Source organism: Gossypium hirsutum, chromosome D09, assembly GCF_007990345.1.
Source record: "Gossypium hirsutum isolate 1008001.06 chromosome D09, Gossypium_hirsutum_v2.1, whole genome shotgun sequence".
Lineage (NCBI taxonomy): Eukaryota > Viridiplantae > Streptophyta > Magnoliopsida > Malvales > Malvaceae > Gossypium > Gossypium hirsutum.
The window spans coordinates 42,684,849-42,702,271 of NC_053445.1; the positions used below are offsets into that span (position 1 = coordinate 42,684,849).

At 32.4% G+C, this 17,423-nt stretch overlaps 1 protein-coding gene across 2 annotated transcripts; it reads right to left on the bottom strand.

Annotated features, from left to right (window-relative positions):
* Positions 1–3,659: 3,659 nt before the first annotated feature.
* On the bottom strand, positions 3,660–17,174 carry LOC107891227 (splicing factor 3B subunit 3). 2 transcript variants are annotated; one of them, XM_016815956.2, is made up of 15 exons: positions 16,660–17,174; positions 14,996–15,130; positions 14,710–14,789; positions 14,506–14,589; positions 14,267–14,351; positions 14,000–14,160; positions 11,892–13,875; positions 10,146–10,453; positions 9,604–9,919; positions 9,361–9,516; positions 8,302–8,443; positions 6,420–6,496; positions 4,926–5,065; positions 4,604–4,712; positions 3,660–4,246 (listed from the first exon to the last, which is right to left on the bottom strand). In XM_016815956.2, exons 1-15 carry the CDS (start codon positions 16,846–16,848, stop codon positions 4,049–4,051), a joined length of 4,164 nt encoding a protein of 1,387 aa, XP_016671445.1. In that variant the 5' UTR covers positions 16,849–17,174; the 3' UTR covers positions 3,660–4,048. The 2 variants fall into 2 exon arrangements, with proteins under 2 accessions (XP_016671445.1, XP_040956671.1); XM_041100737.1 differs by lacking the exons at positions 14,996–15,130; positions 16,660–17,174 and having other exon boundaries at positions 14,506–14,564; positions 14,710–14,765.
* Between the last annotated feature and the right edge of the window lie 249 nt (positions 17,175–17,423).

Sequence of the window (17,423 nt, forward strand, 5' to 3'; positions counted from 1 at the left end):
CACCCTAAGATCAAAAAGGGCAAGAATCAATGTCTTTAGGTTGTTGCTCAAAACGAGTTTGTTTGAGATTGATCACCAAAATTTAAGAAAAATAAATTTTTTTGATAATTTGGGTAATCTTGATCACTAAAATTTGTATTATATATCATAATTATTTAAGTTTATTTTTTAACTAATTAATGTTTGGATAATATTTATACTTAGATATTGCGGCTACTAAACTTTATTTTTCCAAATTATATTTAGAATGTTGCATTGTGTTAGTGTACCAAATTAAACTGAAAACGTTATTAAATGTATCATTAAAAATTATAATTCTTATAAAAAATCAAATTTAAAAAAACTTTGGAAAACTTTGGGGGGCAAATACAAATTTCTCTTTTTCTAACACTAATTATAATATTAAATTAAAAATTTTCAAAACTCGAAAAGGCTTAAAAAGAAATTTTACAAAATTTAGGGGGCTGAGTACCCTGCGAACCCTTGAATTTGCCCCTGGCTGCTACATGAAAAATCAAAGATGAATTTTATAGGCATAATGACTTATTATGCCCTCTAACTTCATAAAAAAAAAATCATTTTAGCCCTCCATTTAATTGATTGTCTTTTTTAGCCCTTAAACTTGTGTTGTTTGTCAAATTAACCCAAAATAGATGAAAAAATTAATGTTTGGTAACTTGACCAACGTAGAATACACGTGAATGCCATATAAGCAATTAATTTTTTAAAATTTAAAAAGTATATAAAAATTATATTAAAAATTAATTAATTGTTGACGTGGTGTGGCGTTTACATAACAATTCATGTGTATGTTATGTCAACACAGTTAACAAACGTTAATTTTTTTTATCATTTAAATAAAAGAGTAAAATAATTTTTTTAAAAATAAAATGGGAAGGATTATAGGAATATGGGTGGTGTCCAGAATGAAGAGGAGTTGGTTGTGGGCTTTTTGAATTGATGAATCTTAATCCCTCATTTATTAATTTGGTTACCTTCTGACTTTGCCCTTTCAATTGATTTCTGCTTCATTTTCGGCCAACCCCCCTACACCTACATTTATTTATTAAATACAATATTTTTCCCAATATTTATTAATTAAAATTTTCTTTTTTATGTGTTTTTTTCATTTATATAATGAGGGAGTCTTAGTAATCGCTCTCAACTTGCATATTATCTCTGTAAATTCTCTTGACCAAGTTGACAAAGACGGATACAAAGGAGGCAGGCAGGGATCCTTTCCCAAAAAATTAGAAAATTTTAATTTTAATTTTTTTATAAATAATTAAATTATAAATTAATATAAGAAAAAAATTCTGCATTAGCCCCTCCAAAAAAATGAAAATATTTCATTTAGTCCATTAAAAAATAATAAAATCATAAACTAATACATGATAAAATTTATATTTGATCTTTCAAAAATTTATAATTCAATTTTGATCCATAATTTTTTTTAAATCCATCCCTGTGAGTTGATATCATTGATTAACCTAAGTTAAAAATACTAAATTTTTAAACATATTTTTAAAAAAGTTAAATTAATCAAAGTATAATCTCAAAATAAGAGAATTATGAGATTGTTTAAAAAAAAATCTGGTTGATATATATATATATATATATTGTGTGTGTGTGAATGTGGTATGGTAACCTTTTTGGGAGTCGCTGGTGTCATGTATATTAACCATAATTTTATTTTTGTTTCAAACCGTTTTCGACTTTATGTTGATGATGTCAATTTATCCATCACTAAAATATACTTGTACACACTTTCACATGTCATAAAACCTTATTTATATTGAATTGTATTTATTGAAAGTGAAAAATAATAAAATATAAAAGGAATTATTTTGAGTTACAGAATCATATAATTATTACATGTTAGAAAATGAAAGAAGCTGACTTGATTGCAAGTCAAGGGTTTGATCAATTTGTAGCAACAATAAAACACTTCAGATCTTTTCATCTCCAAACTTATTTTTTGCGTGATGAAAATGAGCTTCTTTAATACTAAAACTTATTTTTTCTGTGATTTTCTTTATATGCTAGTTGAATGGAAATACCTAAATATTGGTTATGAGACTATTTAATCCATAATCAATCTAAAATAACAAATGTAACTTGGTATGTATAATATTCAATAATTATAATTATAATTAGTTTCTATTTATGATTAAATACATCAAAAATATAATTTATAGTATTTTCTAAATGTATATTAATAATAAAAATTTTAAAAATTTAAACGATTAATTGTATGAAAAACTTCATCAACTTTTTTTTCCATTTTATTTTGTATTCTCCATGTGTCCATTTTATGGTCCATGTTTAGGGTTTGTGATTGCCCCTCGTAATAATGTCGTCTCCAAGGTTTGAATTTGCATTCTCCTTTGGAAGTGCAATGTGCCTTATCAATGCACTCAACACTTATATATATGATCTTTTTTTTCCATTTTATCAAAATATTTTTTAGAGTTAAAGTGTAAATTTGTCATCATACTATTGATGAATATTGAAATTTGTCACCATACTTTGTTTTCATTGATTTATGCCGTTATATGTTAAAAATATGAGTAAATTTACCATTCAACTCTTATGTCATCTAATATTACTACTAATATTTGAATTTTATTAAATTTTGCAATCAATTTTGAATTTTTAATTAAATTTTCTATAAATGAAATAAAAACTTGGAAAAAAAATAAAAATACATATATCATAAAAGATAAAAATAAGTATATTTTTATAAAATGGCCATTTTTATTTTAATATTATATTAATTAAATTATTATTTTTAAAATTTGAAGTAAAATGTAAAAATACTTACTAAATTTTGTCCTCAAATTATTTTAAATTAAAATTGAAAAGAAAAATTTAATTTTTAGTGGCAAACTTTAATAAAATACCAGTAAAACAGCAAAGTTCAAAATAGAGTTAAAAGAATAATAGCACATTTATCTTTAATTTATGGACAATGATAAATATCAATCAAATCAAAATATAATGATAATTTTAAAAATATAATGAAAAAGTTACATATTAACTTTATAATTTACAGATTGGTTCGTAATAGTGAAAAGCTAAATAGTAATTAATATAAATAAATACCATATATTTAATATGAAATTGGAAGATGAGTTAGGATTTTTATTATTTTCATTTTATTTTATAGTTTAAAATTACAAAATATTTCGTATAAAATTTTTATTTTGTTTCTAATTAAATCACGTAACGTAAAATGATTAAAGTACATTAATATACTTTAAAAATATTATTTTATAATATTAATTTAATAATATAATGAACAATAAAAAGTATTTCTATCCACTAGAATACTTTTATATAAGTATACACATTAAGAGAAGTTAAAAATAATTTTATACTTCCATAATTTTTTTATAATTACTATTTTAAAAATCCATCCGTTATATTTCACATCATACATAAAAATATATTTATCTGAAACATATCAACTTAAATCATTAAAAATAATAATAACAATAATAATAATTTCTGGCACCATGCCATGGAATCCATCAAACTAAATCACTACAGAAAAACGAAAATGTGACATGCGCTTTGGTAAGATTTCTCGATAATGTTTGGCTTCTTTCTTGAGGTTGAATAGAGAGCTTTTTAAAAAATAATAATAATAATAATAATAAACAAGAAACATGTAGTATTTTGTTGCAGAAGAAAAAACCCAATTCAATTGCTGCGTTTCAGGCCTTACATTTTCCATTTGAACCAACTATACAATGTTATTACTTACAAAGGGAAAAACATAGCACCAACTTTACCCATTTACTACAGCTCTTTATTCCTTGTGCCTGCAGCTGTTTTACCCAACCTCCGGTTTCTGTAATAAACTATAAAACCAAAATGTGCAAGATTGCAGCCGGTGGTTGTCAGCTTCTTGTACCCAGCCCTCACACTGCCACTTTTGATGTTCCCTTGATATCTCGAATCAGAACTATGAAGACAAGCCATATTTGTTACTGTCATTGATCTCTCCTTCATCAACGCTGTCTCAAATAGCATGTTGTTATTATTAATTCAAGGCATAATGGACTCGTTCAAGGAGTTGCACGACCTTGCTGACCGGGATAGGTGAAGGTGGTGGTTTCGGACTCAACTTCTGAGCAACTGGAGAAATAATGGGAAATGACAATACAGCCTCTTGCTGCATGCTTGTAAGCTCCAAGAATTGAGATAGCATGTCACCGTCAAGTACCTTGGGGACGCCAGCCTTTTGTCCCCACAAACAAACAATAAACCACAGTTAGAAAAGAGGTTTGCTTTTTCTGAACCCCTGAATTAATATCAAACAGACAAAAGCAGCCTGGATCCCAAGACCCCCACCAAAGAAAGAATAAGAAGCTTAACATTTTTTTAGAAAAATGGAGGACGATTGGCAAAACTAAAGAAAGAAACAGAGCACAGCAAGGAGCTAATATAGAGGCTCAATTGCTCCTAGATTTCAATATTTCATTGGCTGAATAAAGCTAGTGGCATTAAATTTTCATCAACATCTACAAGGCTCTACAGTTAAAAGTAGCTAGTGCGTACCGCTCAAGATCAAATCACCTTGAAAACACATTCTTACCGGGTTTTCACGACTACGATATTCGTTATGATCATTGCCTAATACAGGAGCAGTCAATGGATGAAGAATGAGTCTAGCTTGGACAGCTTCCAACAGTTCGTGTTCCTCCCTACAGGAACATACAATTTATCAAACAAAAGTCCCAAATCCAGAAATAAATCAAAATATCAGAACATGGGAGCCTATGCAGCGCTAAAGACCAACCATGTCTATTGACTTTCCAATACCAGTGCGTACAACTAAATGATCCAACACTTAGATGATACAGATTACTTTCCAATACTGAAATCAATTCACTTCATCCCCAAACATTAATCCATACCTTGATATAGGTATGAAGATCATTATGCTTCCCAGGAGTGTGCTGGCCATTATAGCACTATGTGAAGGGTCAAGACTTGCATTCAGAGCCTCACAGCTGTTTAACATATCATCAGCTGGAAGTTTGTAAATAAATGAACCCTACAAAAAGTATATAGAATATCTCAAACAGCTAGTTAAAGAGGAAAAACCATGTCCAGAAAAACTTAAAACGTAAATTATCTGCCAAAAGAACAAGCAACCAACAGCATAACCATGAGTGCACTGTTCAGCATTAGATACAAAAAGAAATCCACAGAATTCAGGGATAATAAGAATTTAGCATCTCACCTATCAAAAGGATTTCCGTCAAATCAAATTGAAAAGGAACATATCAGAATAAAAACCCTTTTTAGATGTATTATATTTTCTTTTATGAGATAAAAACTGCTAGATCAAAAGAGTTGCTCTGGTTTTCCCCCTCCTCATGAATACTCACTAAACTCCAAGAAATAATCACAAATGCAATAGTAAGCGGGCAAAGCATAATAGCAACTAATCATTAAAGAAAATGTCTACCTTTTTCCTCAATCAATTGAAAGCAAACTTCCACAACACCACACAGCAAGATTATTTCAAAATCACAACACATACCATGTGATTCTATACCAAGAAAAAAAATTATAAGATATAGTTGCTCCCTAAACAAAATAAATTCTAGCATATTTTGTGACTTTAGAACTCAAATAATCCAATGGTTGGGCTTAGTACAGCAGAGTGATCGGTATAATTTCCAAGAACTCCACACTGAATGAAATTGACTCTAGCTTCTCAGGACAAAAAAATGGACCCTGTGAATTGTACATAACTGTGGCAGGGATTACATGCAACCAGAAAACAGCAATACCTCTATCATCAATCTTGAGTTGTTGTGATAGATTTTCGTTATAGTAACCCTTGTTCACCACATCCACACCATCCTCGTTATTTATTCCTAAAAGCACTAATTTCCCATGCACAACTTCTCTAATTAGACAAGTGAATAACCAATATAATTCACTATGAAGGAAGCAGACCTTTTTTTAGGTAGAACCTGGAACTTACATCATCCTTTACAATTATATTGATGATACTAAATAGAATAATGTTGATAATATCACCAAGGCTAATGATTATTTGACCTTCAATTGGCTAGCATGATCTCATAAAACCTAAGGCACATTACAATATCATTGATAATGATGAACTGCAACAATACTAAATAGAATGATGCTGATAATATCACCAAGGCTAATGATCTCTATTTGACTTTCAATTGGCTAGCATGATCTCATAAAAACCAAGGCACATTACAATATCACTGATAATCATGAGCTGCAACGATACTAAATAGAAAAATGTTGATAATATCACCAAGGCCAATGATCTTTATTTGACCTTCAATTGGCTAGCCTGATCTCATAAAACCCAAGGCACATTATAGTATCACCGATAATGATGAGCTGAAACGATTTACCTTCTTGATGCTCATGGCAATCTCACCCATATAGTATGCACAAATCTGCGTCAAGTTGCGTTCAGCGCTTGCATTATCTGAGACATTAAAAATTAATAAATGAAATTATCCCAGACAGAAACACAAGCATATCAGCAGCTAAAATACATGTTAAAAATTAGAATCACACATTCATTGTATATTTGCGTTTCATAAGTTGAAAAATTTTTAAAGTGCTGAATTTTTAATGTTAAATTTAATAAGTACTAAACTTGGATTATAAAAATTGTTTGGTCTGTTTTTCAAAATTAACTGCTGAATATAAATATATTGTTTGATAAATGTAGATGTTAAATTTTGAAAATTTTCATTTTATATATTTGCCATTGATTTTAATTTGAATATAAAAAATATTTGATAAAAGGTAAAAGTGTTAAATATAAAAATATCATAAAAAATAAAAATAATTAATTTTAACAAAATCCAAACTAATAATAAAAGTAATTAATTTAAAATATTGTAAAAGAAAAAAAATATTCTTCATGGTAATAAGTCACTTCTTATCTACTTATCTTTTTCAATAGTTTTTCACTGAAGAGGTTCTATCAAATGATTTATGATAATTGTTATTAAACACGTTTAAAAAATTAAACTGCTGAAAGTATTAATTTTCAATAAATTGAATTATTTCAACAGGTTATCAAACAAGGCCTTAAGCTCCATTATTGCATTTACACAGGATAATAGGCTATGTTAACATTCAGACAACAAAATCCAGTTCTGGTTCCAGCTGAAGGTGATAGCAATCAGCGATGACCTCCTAATCCCACCATTAAAGAAGTTAGCATCTAATGAAACTAAAGATCTTGCTACAGATCGCAAAAAGTGCTTAACTTCACATTTGTATGGGTCTAGGGACTACTCATCTGTTTTTCTCCTTGAATGCTTCATGCTTTCTACTGTCTTTGTCAAGGTTCCAGCTGTTTTTTGTTTCTCTAAGCTATTTTACTGTCATTAAGATAGTTCCTAGTTGGGGGTTCCAGTTTCTACATCCTTTACCTTACACTTCGGGTATTATTTCTCCTTTTTGTTTTGCTACTAAAACTATCATTCCCTTGGTATATATCACAATGAGTATTAAATATGCAGTGCTGAAAATTGTGTGTAATGAAAGAAAAATCCTGCGGGAGAAAACCTACAGGGATAAAACAATATTTAAGGAGCCAGCGGCTTTATGATTCATTGAATACAATTAGCCATGTGTACAAGGTCAAAGCATATGTCATTTTAAAATGATAACATTTAAGCTGTATATGTAAAATGCAAAAATCCAAATATTTTGTCCATAAAATATATTTTCCTTCTATAACGATAAATAAAACTTTTTTTCATATGATTTGGTAAAACTATATTTTAATGCAGTTGCATCAAATATGAAATTGTTATTGTTTAAGAAAACTTCAAAAGAAATGCTTTGCTTATTTAAATTATGTTCCACAAAAGCACAAATTACCAAATACTACATTTGATTAGACCATCCGATTAATAATACTTTTAGCTCACTAGTCATGTATACTGTTAAACTATTATAAAATTGTTTTACATAAATAAATATAACACGAAATTTAATTTCAGTATAACTTTTTATGGAGGACTCGTTCCAACAATCAGATTAACAAGGCTTGATAAATAAATAAATTCCTGAAGACAATGATTTCCTTCCTTGCATAATATGTTCACAACATTGTGATCAGTCTTTAGCAAACTATAGCAATAGCTACTAAGAGAACTTGAAGATAAAAAATGGCCTCTATAAAACTTAAAGAACTTATGAAGAAATACATATAAATGTAACCATACATACAACTAGACAGTAAAAAAAGTCATGGTTTCATGTACTTACCTTCAAGACGATCTGAACAAGACAAGACAGCAATGCTGCCCTTACGATCTGAAACAATGGCGGTATCAGCATCTGTAAGAACACAATCAGCAACTAACCTTTGAGACGGGTCACAATATGTCTGATCCAGCTTCTTGGTGTCCTAGCATATAAGAAGGTAGAGTTGGTTTAGAATAGATATCAAAGACCACAATTACAGCGACGCAATTGGTAAGGGAGTTGTAAATAGGTAAAAGAACAATTGGTTACACCATGACAGTGTCTTATGGAGCGATCACCCCAAAAGTCATGGTGATCTACACATGGAGACTAGATCACCATGTAGGTAAGTAAGAAACTCACGGTCTTCTGGTGGCACTGATCTCTCAGAAGGTGATTTATTTACGATGCTTATTACCAATGAGAAATAATATATAGAACAATTGGTTACACCATGACAGTGTCTTATGGAGCGATCACCCCAAAAGTCAAGGTGATCTACACATGGAGACTAGATCACCATGTAGGTAAGTAAGAAACTCACGGTCTTCTGGTGGCACTGATCTCTCAGAAGATGATTTATTTACGATGCTTATTACCAATGAGAAATAATATATAAAATTAACTATACTGGTGAAACCCTTTTCTAGTTAGAGTTAAAAACCTGCTCCCTTTCAAAATTGTAATCGTTTTATGTATGATATTTTACCTTTTTAAAGTAATATTAGTTGCAGAAAACTTAAACATAAATTTTCTTTTTGGCTTTCTAAATGTCGTATAAGTTTAAATAAATTTTTTTCTCCGTTTGATAAAATTTTAATAGATCTAATTCAATTTGTTTACCTAATTTATTTTATAAAAGCTAGTTTATCCCTTGATGTTATATTTTCTAATTTAACAGTTCAGTAGCATTTATGATTATTACCATAGTAGATTTGAAATCACAAATGATAAGATCACCATAATGATTTGATTACCATATTAATCTTGAAAATTATACAAAAACTATCTATAAGCATTAAAGGATATGGTTGACATCAGAAATGAATTTACCATTTGCAGTCAGCAAAATTTTCTCACCTCATTATATGAATAGAAAAGAATACCATCACGACAATCGCCTACAGCAATTCTAGTAAAATATGCCGTCAATGATGTTATCATAAACCGCGTCCTCGCTATTGCAAATCTTCTCACCCTTTGAGGATTATCATTGGGAAAAGCGCATACATAGAACTGGGGGAAAAAGGATCAACATCTTAATAGACTAATTAATGACAGAACTCTAGTATTTAAAAGAATAAATTGTGGTTTGCAACTTACAGCATTACCAGCAGAGGCCAAGAAGTAACGGCCTAGATATGGACATATAGCAAGTACCATTCCAGGCCAAGTGGTTGTGTAAGCCGGCCGGAACTGCCATGCTTCAGTTTCTTCCAGTTTTACTCCATCACAACTAGTATCATCTGGGCTACTACAGATACTACTGCTTGATAGTTGTTCAGTGGCATGACCAACAATTTCACGAAATGGTGAGTTTCGTTGAGAAGATGACCCAGCCATTGAAGAGAACGTCATCGACCCACTATCTGAATGTTGTACATGCTCAATGCAGAGGACAATTAGACGGCCCTTGGTGCTGTAGCAAAAATATCGAGTCAAAACGTATGGAACTAAAAGCATGGAATATTCAGAAACTTTAAAAGGGAAAGGAGAATTTTTCTGTCAATTATAAGGATTCTCGAGCCCTCTTCTAAAAAGTAGTTACCCAGTTTAACTCACCATGCTTCAAGAAAAGATACAAACTTGAGCCCTTCAACACCGAAAAAAGAAAAAGAAAAATAGGGAGAACAAAGTATATGAACCTTTCAGCTTCACCACTGGGCATTATTGCTGGACCAGAAGACAGGCTAGTTCCAACTACTAGAACCTGTTCATTTCCAGCCCTAACAAGTTCCATGCATTTTCCAGTTTCTCCAGGTCCGAGTTTGAAAGATGCCATCACAGACCCACTGAGGGGGTCCACACCACAAATTTCAGAACATGTGTCACTATTTGGCTCAGTCCTCATCACAATTAAAAGCTTACTTTCACTATGATACAGGACCTTCCGTGGAGTGCCTTCAAGATGAAACTTCTGCACATTAAGTCTCTTACTGTGCACCATCTCCACCTTAAACACAATTAAAACTAGTGACTTCAGCCAAATCATGCTACAGATTAGAATTGAGATGCTTTTAAATAAATAATAGAACCACATTTTTCTGAAAATGGAAGCTATTACTAATCATGGTTTCTTCTATGAGAAGACAAGGAATCCAATAATATCATCTAAGTCATGTAAGAGAACCATAACTAAATTACAACAACCGTCCATCACTCCACCTATGTCAATCAACCACTCACAGTTCCTTCATAACCCCACTTGTTCATTCCTACAGCTCTGACAACACCATCCACTAGCAGCCAACATTAATCTAAGTTTCACAAACATCGCACTAAAACAAAGCTACATAGTTTAATTGATCAAATAATATTAAAATTCAGACAACAGTTTTTTTATCCACTGTAGTTGTAACTCAATTGCCTTTATCAAGCTACCAAGCCACGCGCTCAAATTTCCTTTACATGACAAATAGGTGTACATACGTTCATACATATATAAATACATATCCAGAACACAAAGAGGAAAATATCCAAGTATTCAGCAATTAATTCAAACATCGGCGATAGATGATTATGGATGCAAGGAGAAACGTTCAGAAAGAATCAGGAGGAAAAGGATCAATGATAAGAATGAGAACATTGCATCCTATATTTGTAACAGGCAACCCACTAATATACAACTCTGCAAGCAGTGGCATTGCCAGAAAAGTTTTTGGGGGGCCGGAATTAAATTGTATATTTTTACGATAGTCTTTAAAATTTTTAAAGGATTAAATCAATTTTTTATTATTTTGGGGGGGCCAAAGTGCAATTTTACCATTATTAATTTAAAATTTTATAAATTATAAAGGGCCTAAATGTAAAATTTTCCATTTTAGGGGAGGGCCGGGGCCCCTGCCAGCCCCCCCTTGGCTACAACACTGTCTGAGTTTATTTGTCATTTTTGAACAGCCATACAGGCTTTATATGAATCCATTTGGATGAAGTATGGTCATGGAAGAGTTGAAATCAGGTCCACCCATGCTATGCACTCAAACAGTTACTGAAATGAGTCATCTAACTTGGAAGGAAGGGCTAGATGCAGTTTAATTGATAGCTCTACAGAGTTGAAGTTCCAAAATAAGAGCACCAAATTTCCCAACATAACTCATACAGACTTGTCTATCTATTACTAGGCAGACAGACAAATTTGGCAGTATTTAGGGAAGAGGGGAGAAATTTTAAGCCATAAAAGTGTATGAACCCAAAGCTTTAGACATCAAGAAAATGCCAAAAACATCATGGAAAATTAGTTTGTCAGCCAGGTTTACTTCAGAAAGTTTACTCCCAAACAGTTCCAATAAGTCCAAAGCCAACTGTTAAAGGCTGGAAATATAAACTATCATCAATAGTATGACAGCTAAACAATCACGGTAATTCAATGTTCTAAAGATAATGACACTTACCAAATGTAAACTGTTTTCTGCGACAAATAAAATTCCTTTAGGGCATTCAACAGAACACACAGGAGTTGCATGCGTGGAAGGTTGAAATGATATAGATGTATAAGAAAGGCTATGCCTAGCCGTATGCAATAACCAAGGCCTGTCACTGAGAGCTATAATATCTGCATCAAGTGAATCACTCAAGGGAACAAGGAAAACTGGGGTAATGCCAATTCTACGAGTCGCGATCAATTGAAGAGTAACAGGAAGGCCATCTTTCTCACCCATATTAACAGAACATGTTTCTGATCCAAACGAATTTAATTTTGTATTCAATAAAAAATTCTCAACCTTTTCAGGAAAAGGAATAGAACTACGTAGGCATAGTTCCGATGAAGGAGTGAAGGCAGAAGGCCACTCAAACCGAAGCAGCATTCCATTCCTCAATCCTGCCAGAACATAAAACTGATCAACAAGAACTAGCCTTACGTCTTGAGGAATGCAACCACTAATAGCAGTTTCCATAATAGTCGTTAGTGAAATCGTTCCAGCACCAAGAACTCTTAGACCTTCAGGTGCAAAAGATAGAATTTCCACAGAAGGCTTATGGGTACCAATAACAAAGGTAATACCCATGCCAACTCCAACAGGAGGAACAGCTCCACCAACATCCACCAGGTTTACATTAGAGCTTAAATGCCTCATCTCCAAATGCTTTTGAGGTATTGATATGCACGATAACTCATACTGCAATCCTACATGCTGCAGTTCATATATTTCGTAATTATATGCTGATAGTGATCTGACCCCAAGAATAAAAAGGAAATATGGATTAGAAGTGGAGACAACTATCAAACTTTGGCCAACTGCCCCCAAACTGATACTCATATTATCTGGGGACCAAGTTATGCAGACGGGAGAAGACATAATGATACCTTCAGAATGGGCAGCCTTAGTAGGCAAACAAAGCCTAACTGCATTTTGGTGAATTTGGATGAGCTGGCCATCAGCAACAAGACCACATGCCAAAGTACAGACATCAGGTTGGAAACCAACTGAATCAGTAACATCAGTAAAGCTTAATCCAACTGAGAGTACCCTGGTCTCCTCAACAAATGATAGCACAAGAAAAGAATGATAAGAGTTTGTAAATTTCATCTGAACTGTCCACGTTCCACTTATTCCTTGGTAAATAGGGGCAGTTCTTAGAAGCTTTTCTACACTAATTCCACTTCGTATGATTCTTAATGATCCCTCAGGTGCAACACCACAGCATGCAAACATTTTATCATGTTTCTCCCCATGGTAATTCACTATTGACATGTCCAAGATGGGAGCTATATTTTGAACAGGACTTTTGTATATTAGCTTCTCATTTTCAACCTTAAGGACCAGACCATCCCCCATCTCTACAATTGCCACCAGGAACCCACCATCGACCCACAAAAGGGACTTGCAAGGTTGACTTCTGTAGAGGCAATCAGATATATTCACCTTAGGGCCATCAGAATCAAAGGAAACATCGATCATGTAAAATTCTCCAGTATCAAGACAAAAGATTATCCTCGGACTTCTATTGCTTTTCGGTTCCCAACTAAATGAGCAAACATGTTTGCAGGTTGTTTTTCCACTTCCACTTTCACCATCTATACACATTGGATCATAATCACTCAGCTGCAGTAAAGCACATGCAGCAACATTAAATAACCCATCATCATCAAATTCATGTGCTGTACATAACTCTTCAACACAAATATGTTCCTCTGGTGTATGGACTGAAAAATCTAAGGTTGTTCTATACACACAATGAGGATTACGTGCATCTCTAAGATCCATCAAGAGAGCATCACCAACCCTAAACAGCAACGCATATCCACAGGAATGAGGAACTTCAACAATGCTATGTGCTAGTGGTCCAGCTTCAAGATACTGTGAAAGGATGAAAACTGCATGCTCTGATAGATTCCATCCCAACAATACCAGTTCATTCAGGGTATTACCTTTCCTGCAGTAACAATATGTACCCCTTTCTTAGACTAGCCCAAGCAAATATATATTATCCCGTGGGAAAACAGATAAACCATAAATATGACTATTTCCTAGATCATCTTTATAAATTTAGTTCTTACCTATTTAAAACAATGGCTAAAACAGGATTATGCTCCTTATTTGTTTGGATAGGATCTTTTGAAACAAAGCACATGCTCCATATTGTACCACGTACACTAATTCTTTGAGCATTTCTAGTAGAACTACCACTGCCTTCATTCTCAGGTGGATAAAATATTTTCTGAAATGCTCACAGATAAGAGCTCATAATTCCATATACACAGTAAGACAAAGTATCAACCAAAAATGCTGCAAGAACACTGAATCCAGTCTGACAATAACAATACCTTGTCAATAATATCATCTCCAGACATTGAAAGAGAAAAAAAGGCTAATCGGTCTTCATAAGCACTAGTAGCGATGAAACGGCCACTGTTAAAGGAAAATCAGGGAAGTTAGGCCAACCCATCGCATTGCTAGACATGATATTCTGTTAGTTTTAAAAAAAATGGATCTAGTTTCAACATGCACAGAGAGATAAGAAAATAACATGCACACAGATTAATCTTTGGCATAAGGGTCTTACGTCGAATCAACAGCTAGCATTCTTCCAATTTGATCCCTTGCATTTCCAGGATCTGAAAGCTGAATATGGTCGACGGGAAAAAACCTATCTCAAAAAATATGTATCGTTACAGTGGAAGTAAACATACCAAAATGTCAGCCGTAGAGCCATTAGGCATGTTCACTTTCAACATGGAAAACTAAATTGCGGGATAGAAAATAAAACCTGTGCATCTCATTGCAAAATGAGAGAAAAGATAACTTTCCGGAATCAGAAATAACAACCAACAGGTCTTTCCCAGGCATCTAAATAAAGAAAACAGAAGAAAGCAAATTAACTTAAAATGAAATTATAGTATAATTGTATTACAAAAAACTGCTTCAAATCATATTAACTTTATCCAGTCCAGAAGATCTATTATTAAAAATAAATAAGGTAAGAAATACTCTCAGACAAATGAATATAAAGAGGGTATGTCCTACAATGCTTCCATTATACTTTTGGTACAGACCTGTGTATTTTGTCCATAGACCTTCTCATTCCAAGGTAGAATGGCAAGATCCTTTATTGTACCAAAGACAGTCTGCTCACAGACAGATGTCACAATACCATCTTCACCAATTATTACCAACTCTATGGACGTCTCCTGAATAAAACACCACCAAACAATCAGTTAGATTAGCTATCTTTTTACCAAAATGTCACCAATTAACAGTGGTTTTAGAAGTAATTTCCTCTGATACAATAGTCAAACGCAAAGCAGAGCAAACTAGAATGGCTCTTTTGGAGGATAACATCAATGATCCAGAAAACCTAATCCATAACCCTTATTCTTTTAATCTAAACCTATGTTCAATTGGAAAATGTTTTTTTAATATATTTATAGATGTTATCATACCATTTTCACCAATTATCACCAACTCTATGGTGTCTCATGAATAAAACACCATCAAACAATCGGTTAGATTAGCTATCTCTTTACAGAAATGCCATAAATTCACTCTAGTTTCAGAAGGAAGAAATTCATCAAATACAACAAAGAGTCAAACTCAAAACAAGATTAACAATCCAAAAATACTAATCAATAACCCTTTATCCTATCAAAATCTGTGTATGTTGTTCTCATTTGGAGAATTCTCTATATTACCATATCCCATTTCTTGAAAACCAATTCCAACCCATTTGAATATTACCCCATGACACCACTACTGCAAAACAGTAAAGACCCTCTCTATTATATTGATTTCCCGAAACAACTCTATGGCTACAGTAGTTGGTACACTGAATTGAGTGTAAGCCATAGATTGAAATGAATGATAGCCACTTAATTAATTACTACAACTTTTCATCCTCATGAGTACACCTATCTCAACTATTGTATCGAGTCACGGATTGATGTGAAATCAACATGATCTTTTGCCTTAGTGATACACAAGAATTATATAAACTGTTATATAGAAGTGAATTAAATTTACTTCTCTTGACAACTTTACTGTCTCCATTATGTACAGTTCTCCCAATTTCCTAAGGTAATTCTTCACAGTGTGATTGGAAAGTGCTTGCACTTACATATATGATTTCTTAATATAAAATTGAAGGAACTTATTATCAGAATTAATAAGATTAAAGTATCACCATCATTATCAAAAACAAGTTTGACAATAGGATTATAGAACTAAATACAAATAACTGGGAGGCTGTAGATTCAAAAAGACGCGTTAAAAGTCAACGTTACAATACTATATTTGAGAATGGGAATTTAAAGAAGAAATAAAGATATCGTTATGGAAATGCTATGGGAAGAGTTAGTAGCAGCACAAGGTCTTGGATGAACCATGTAAATATCAGTTTGAAAGTAACTTCTAGTTCATATATAGAACTAAATACTAGGTCGAAAAGTGAAAACAGCATCATAAATGTCATTAAAAAAAATTGACACGGAATATTTAAACTATTTTCCTGTTACAATTTATCTCTTACGAATTAAGATAAAACAACACATAGAGTTATCTTAAGGGCAAATTTTAAAGCTTATCCTACTAGAAACTAATTAAAAAAAAAAAAAGGTAAGCACTGTCTAAATGCAAGTTGATTATTGTTTGTAATAAGTAAATTGATCGAATTCGATGAATAAAAGTTAAAATTAATTAAAAACCAGGAAAAAAGTGGAAAGACCTTGCCGAAAACGACGTCCAGGGAAGAAGGAGAACGGAGATGACCGTAAGCGACCTGAAGGATAGCACTTCCTCTAAGTACACACTTGGCTAGGTAGTTAACGCCTTGCGAAGAAACAGTCGCTGACGACGATGCCGGTGAAGAGGAAGAAGCCTTCGCCGTTGAGCACTCTTCCTCGGAAAGCGCCATTTTGCCCCCTTTCTTTTTACTTTTCTTTATTTGTTTGGCAGTGGAGTGCAAAAACTAGGGCTTTTCTTCTTTCCAGATCGGAAGGATTTTCTTTTTCCGAAACCCTTTTAGTTCAGATGTTTTCAGGATATTAGAAGGATCTTTATTTTGATTTATGATTTTGATATTTTAAGGTTAAGATTGGAGAGGAAGGCTTCGGTTAGGGAGTTGGTTCCATGCGGTGTGAAATGAGCAAACATCAAAGGCGTTCTCACTTCTCTCTTTCTTTCTAGAGTCTGCAAGTTTTCTTTTTCTTTTTCTTTTTCTTTTTCTTTTTCTTTTTTCTTAATTTATTTGAATCACTGAAAGCATATATTAAATTAAGGTGACAGACCGTAATAACAGAAGTTTTTTATTTAATAATTATTGTAAAACTTTTTTTTCTTAAAAATAATTTTTAAATTAGGAATACGTGAATATTATTAATTAAAATTTAAAAGTTCTAAATATTCTTATTTATTTTTTGAAAAATATTTGGCACATTATTTGAGTTTTTAGAGTTCACTGAATGCAAGTGTTGTATAGAGTATAATAAA

What these genes read in the sequence shown, in the direction of transcription:
- LOC107891227 (XM_016815956.2), bottom strand. Translation starts at nt 16,848, where the DNA reads ATGGCGCTTTCCGAGGAAGAGTGCTCAACGGCGAAGGCTTCTTCCTCT. An exon ending in CAGAAAACAGTTTACATTTG is followed by an intron (nt 10,454 to 11,891) that starts GTAAGTGTCATT and finishes ATTGTGTTTAAG; the next exon opens with GTGGAGATGGTGCACAGTAA. An exon ending in TTTTCTATTCATATAATGAG is followed by an intron (nt 8,444 to 9,360) that starts GTGAGAAAATTT and finishes CTTATATGCTAG; the next exon opens with GACACCAAGAAGCTGGATCA.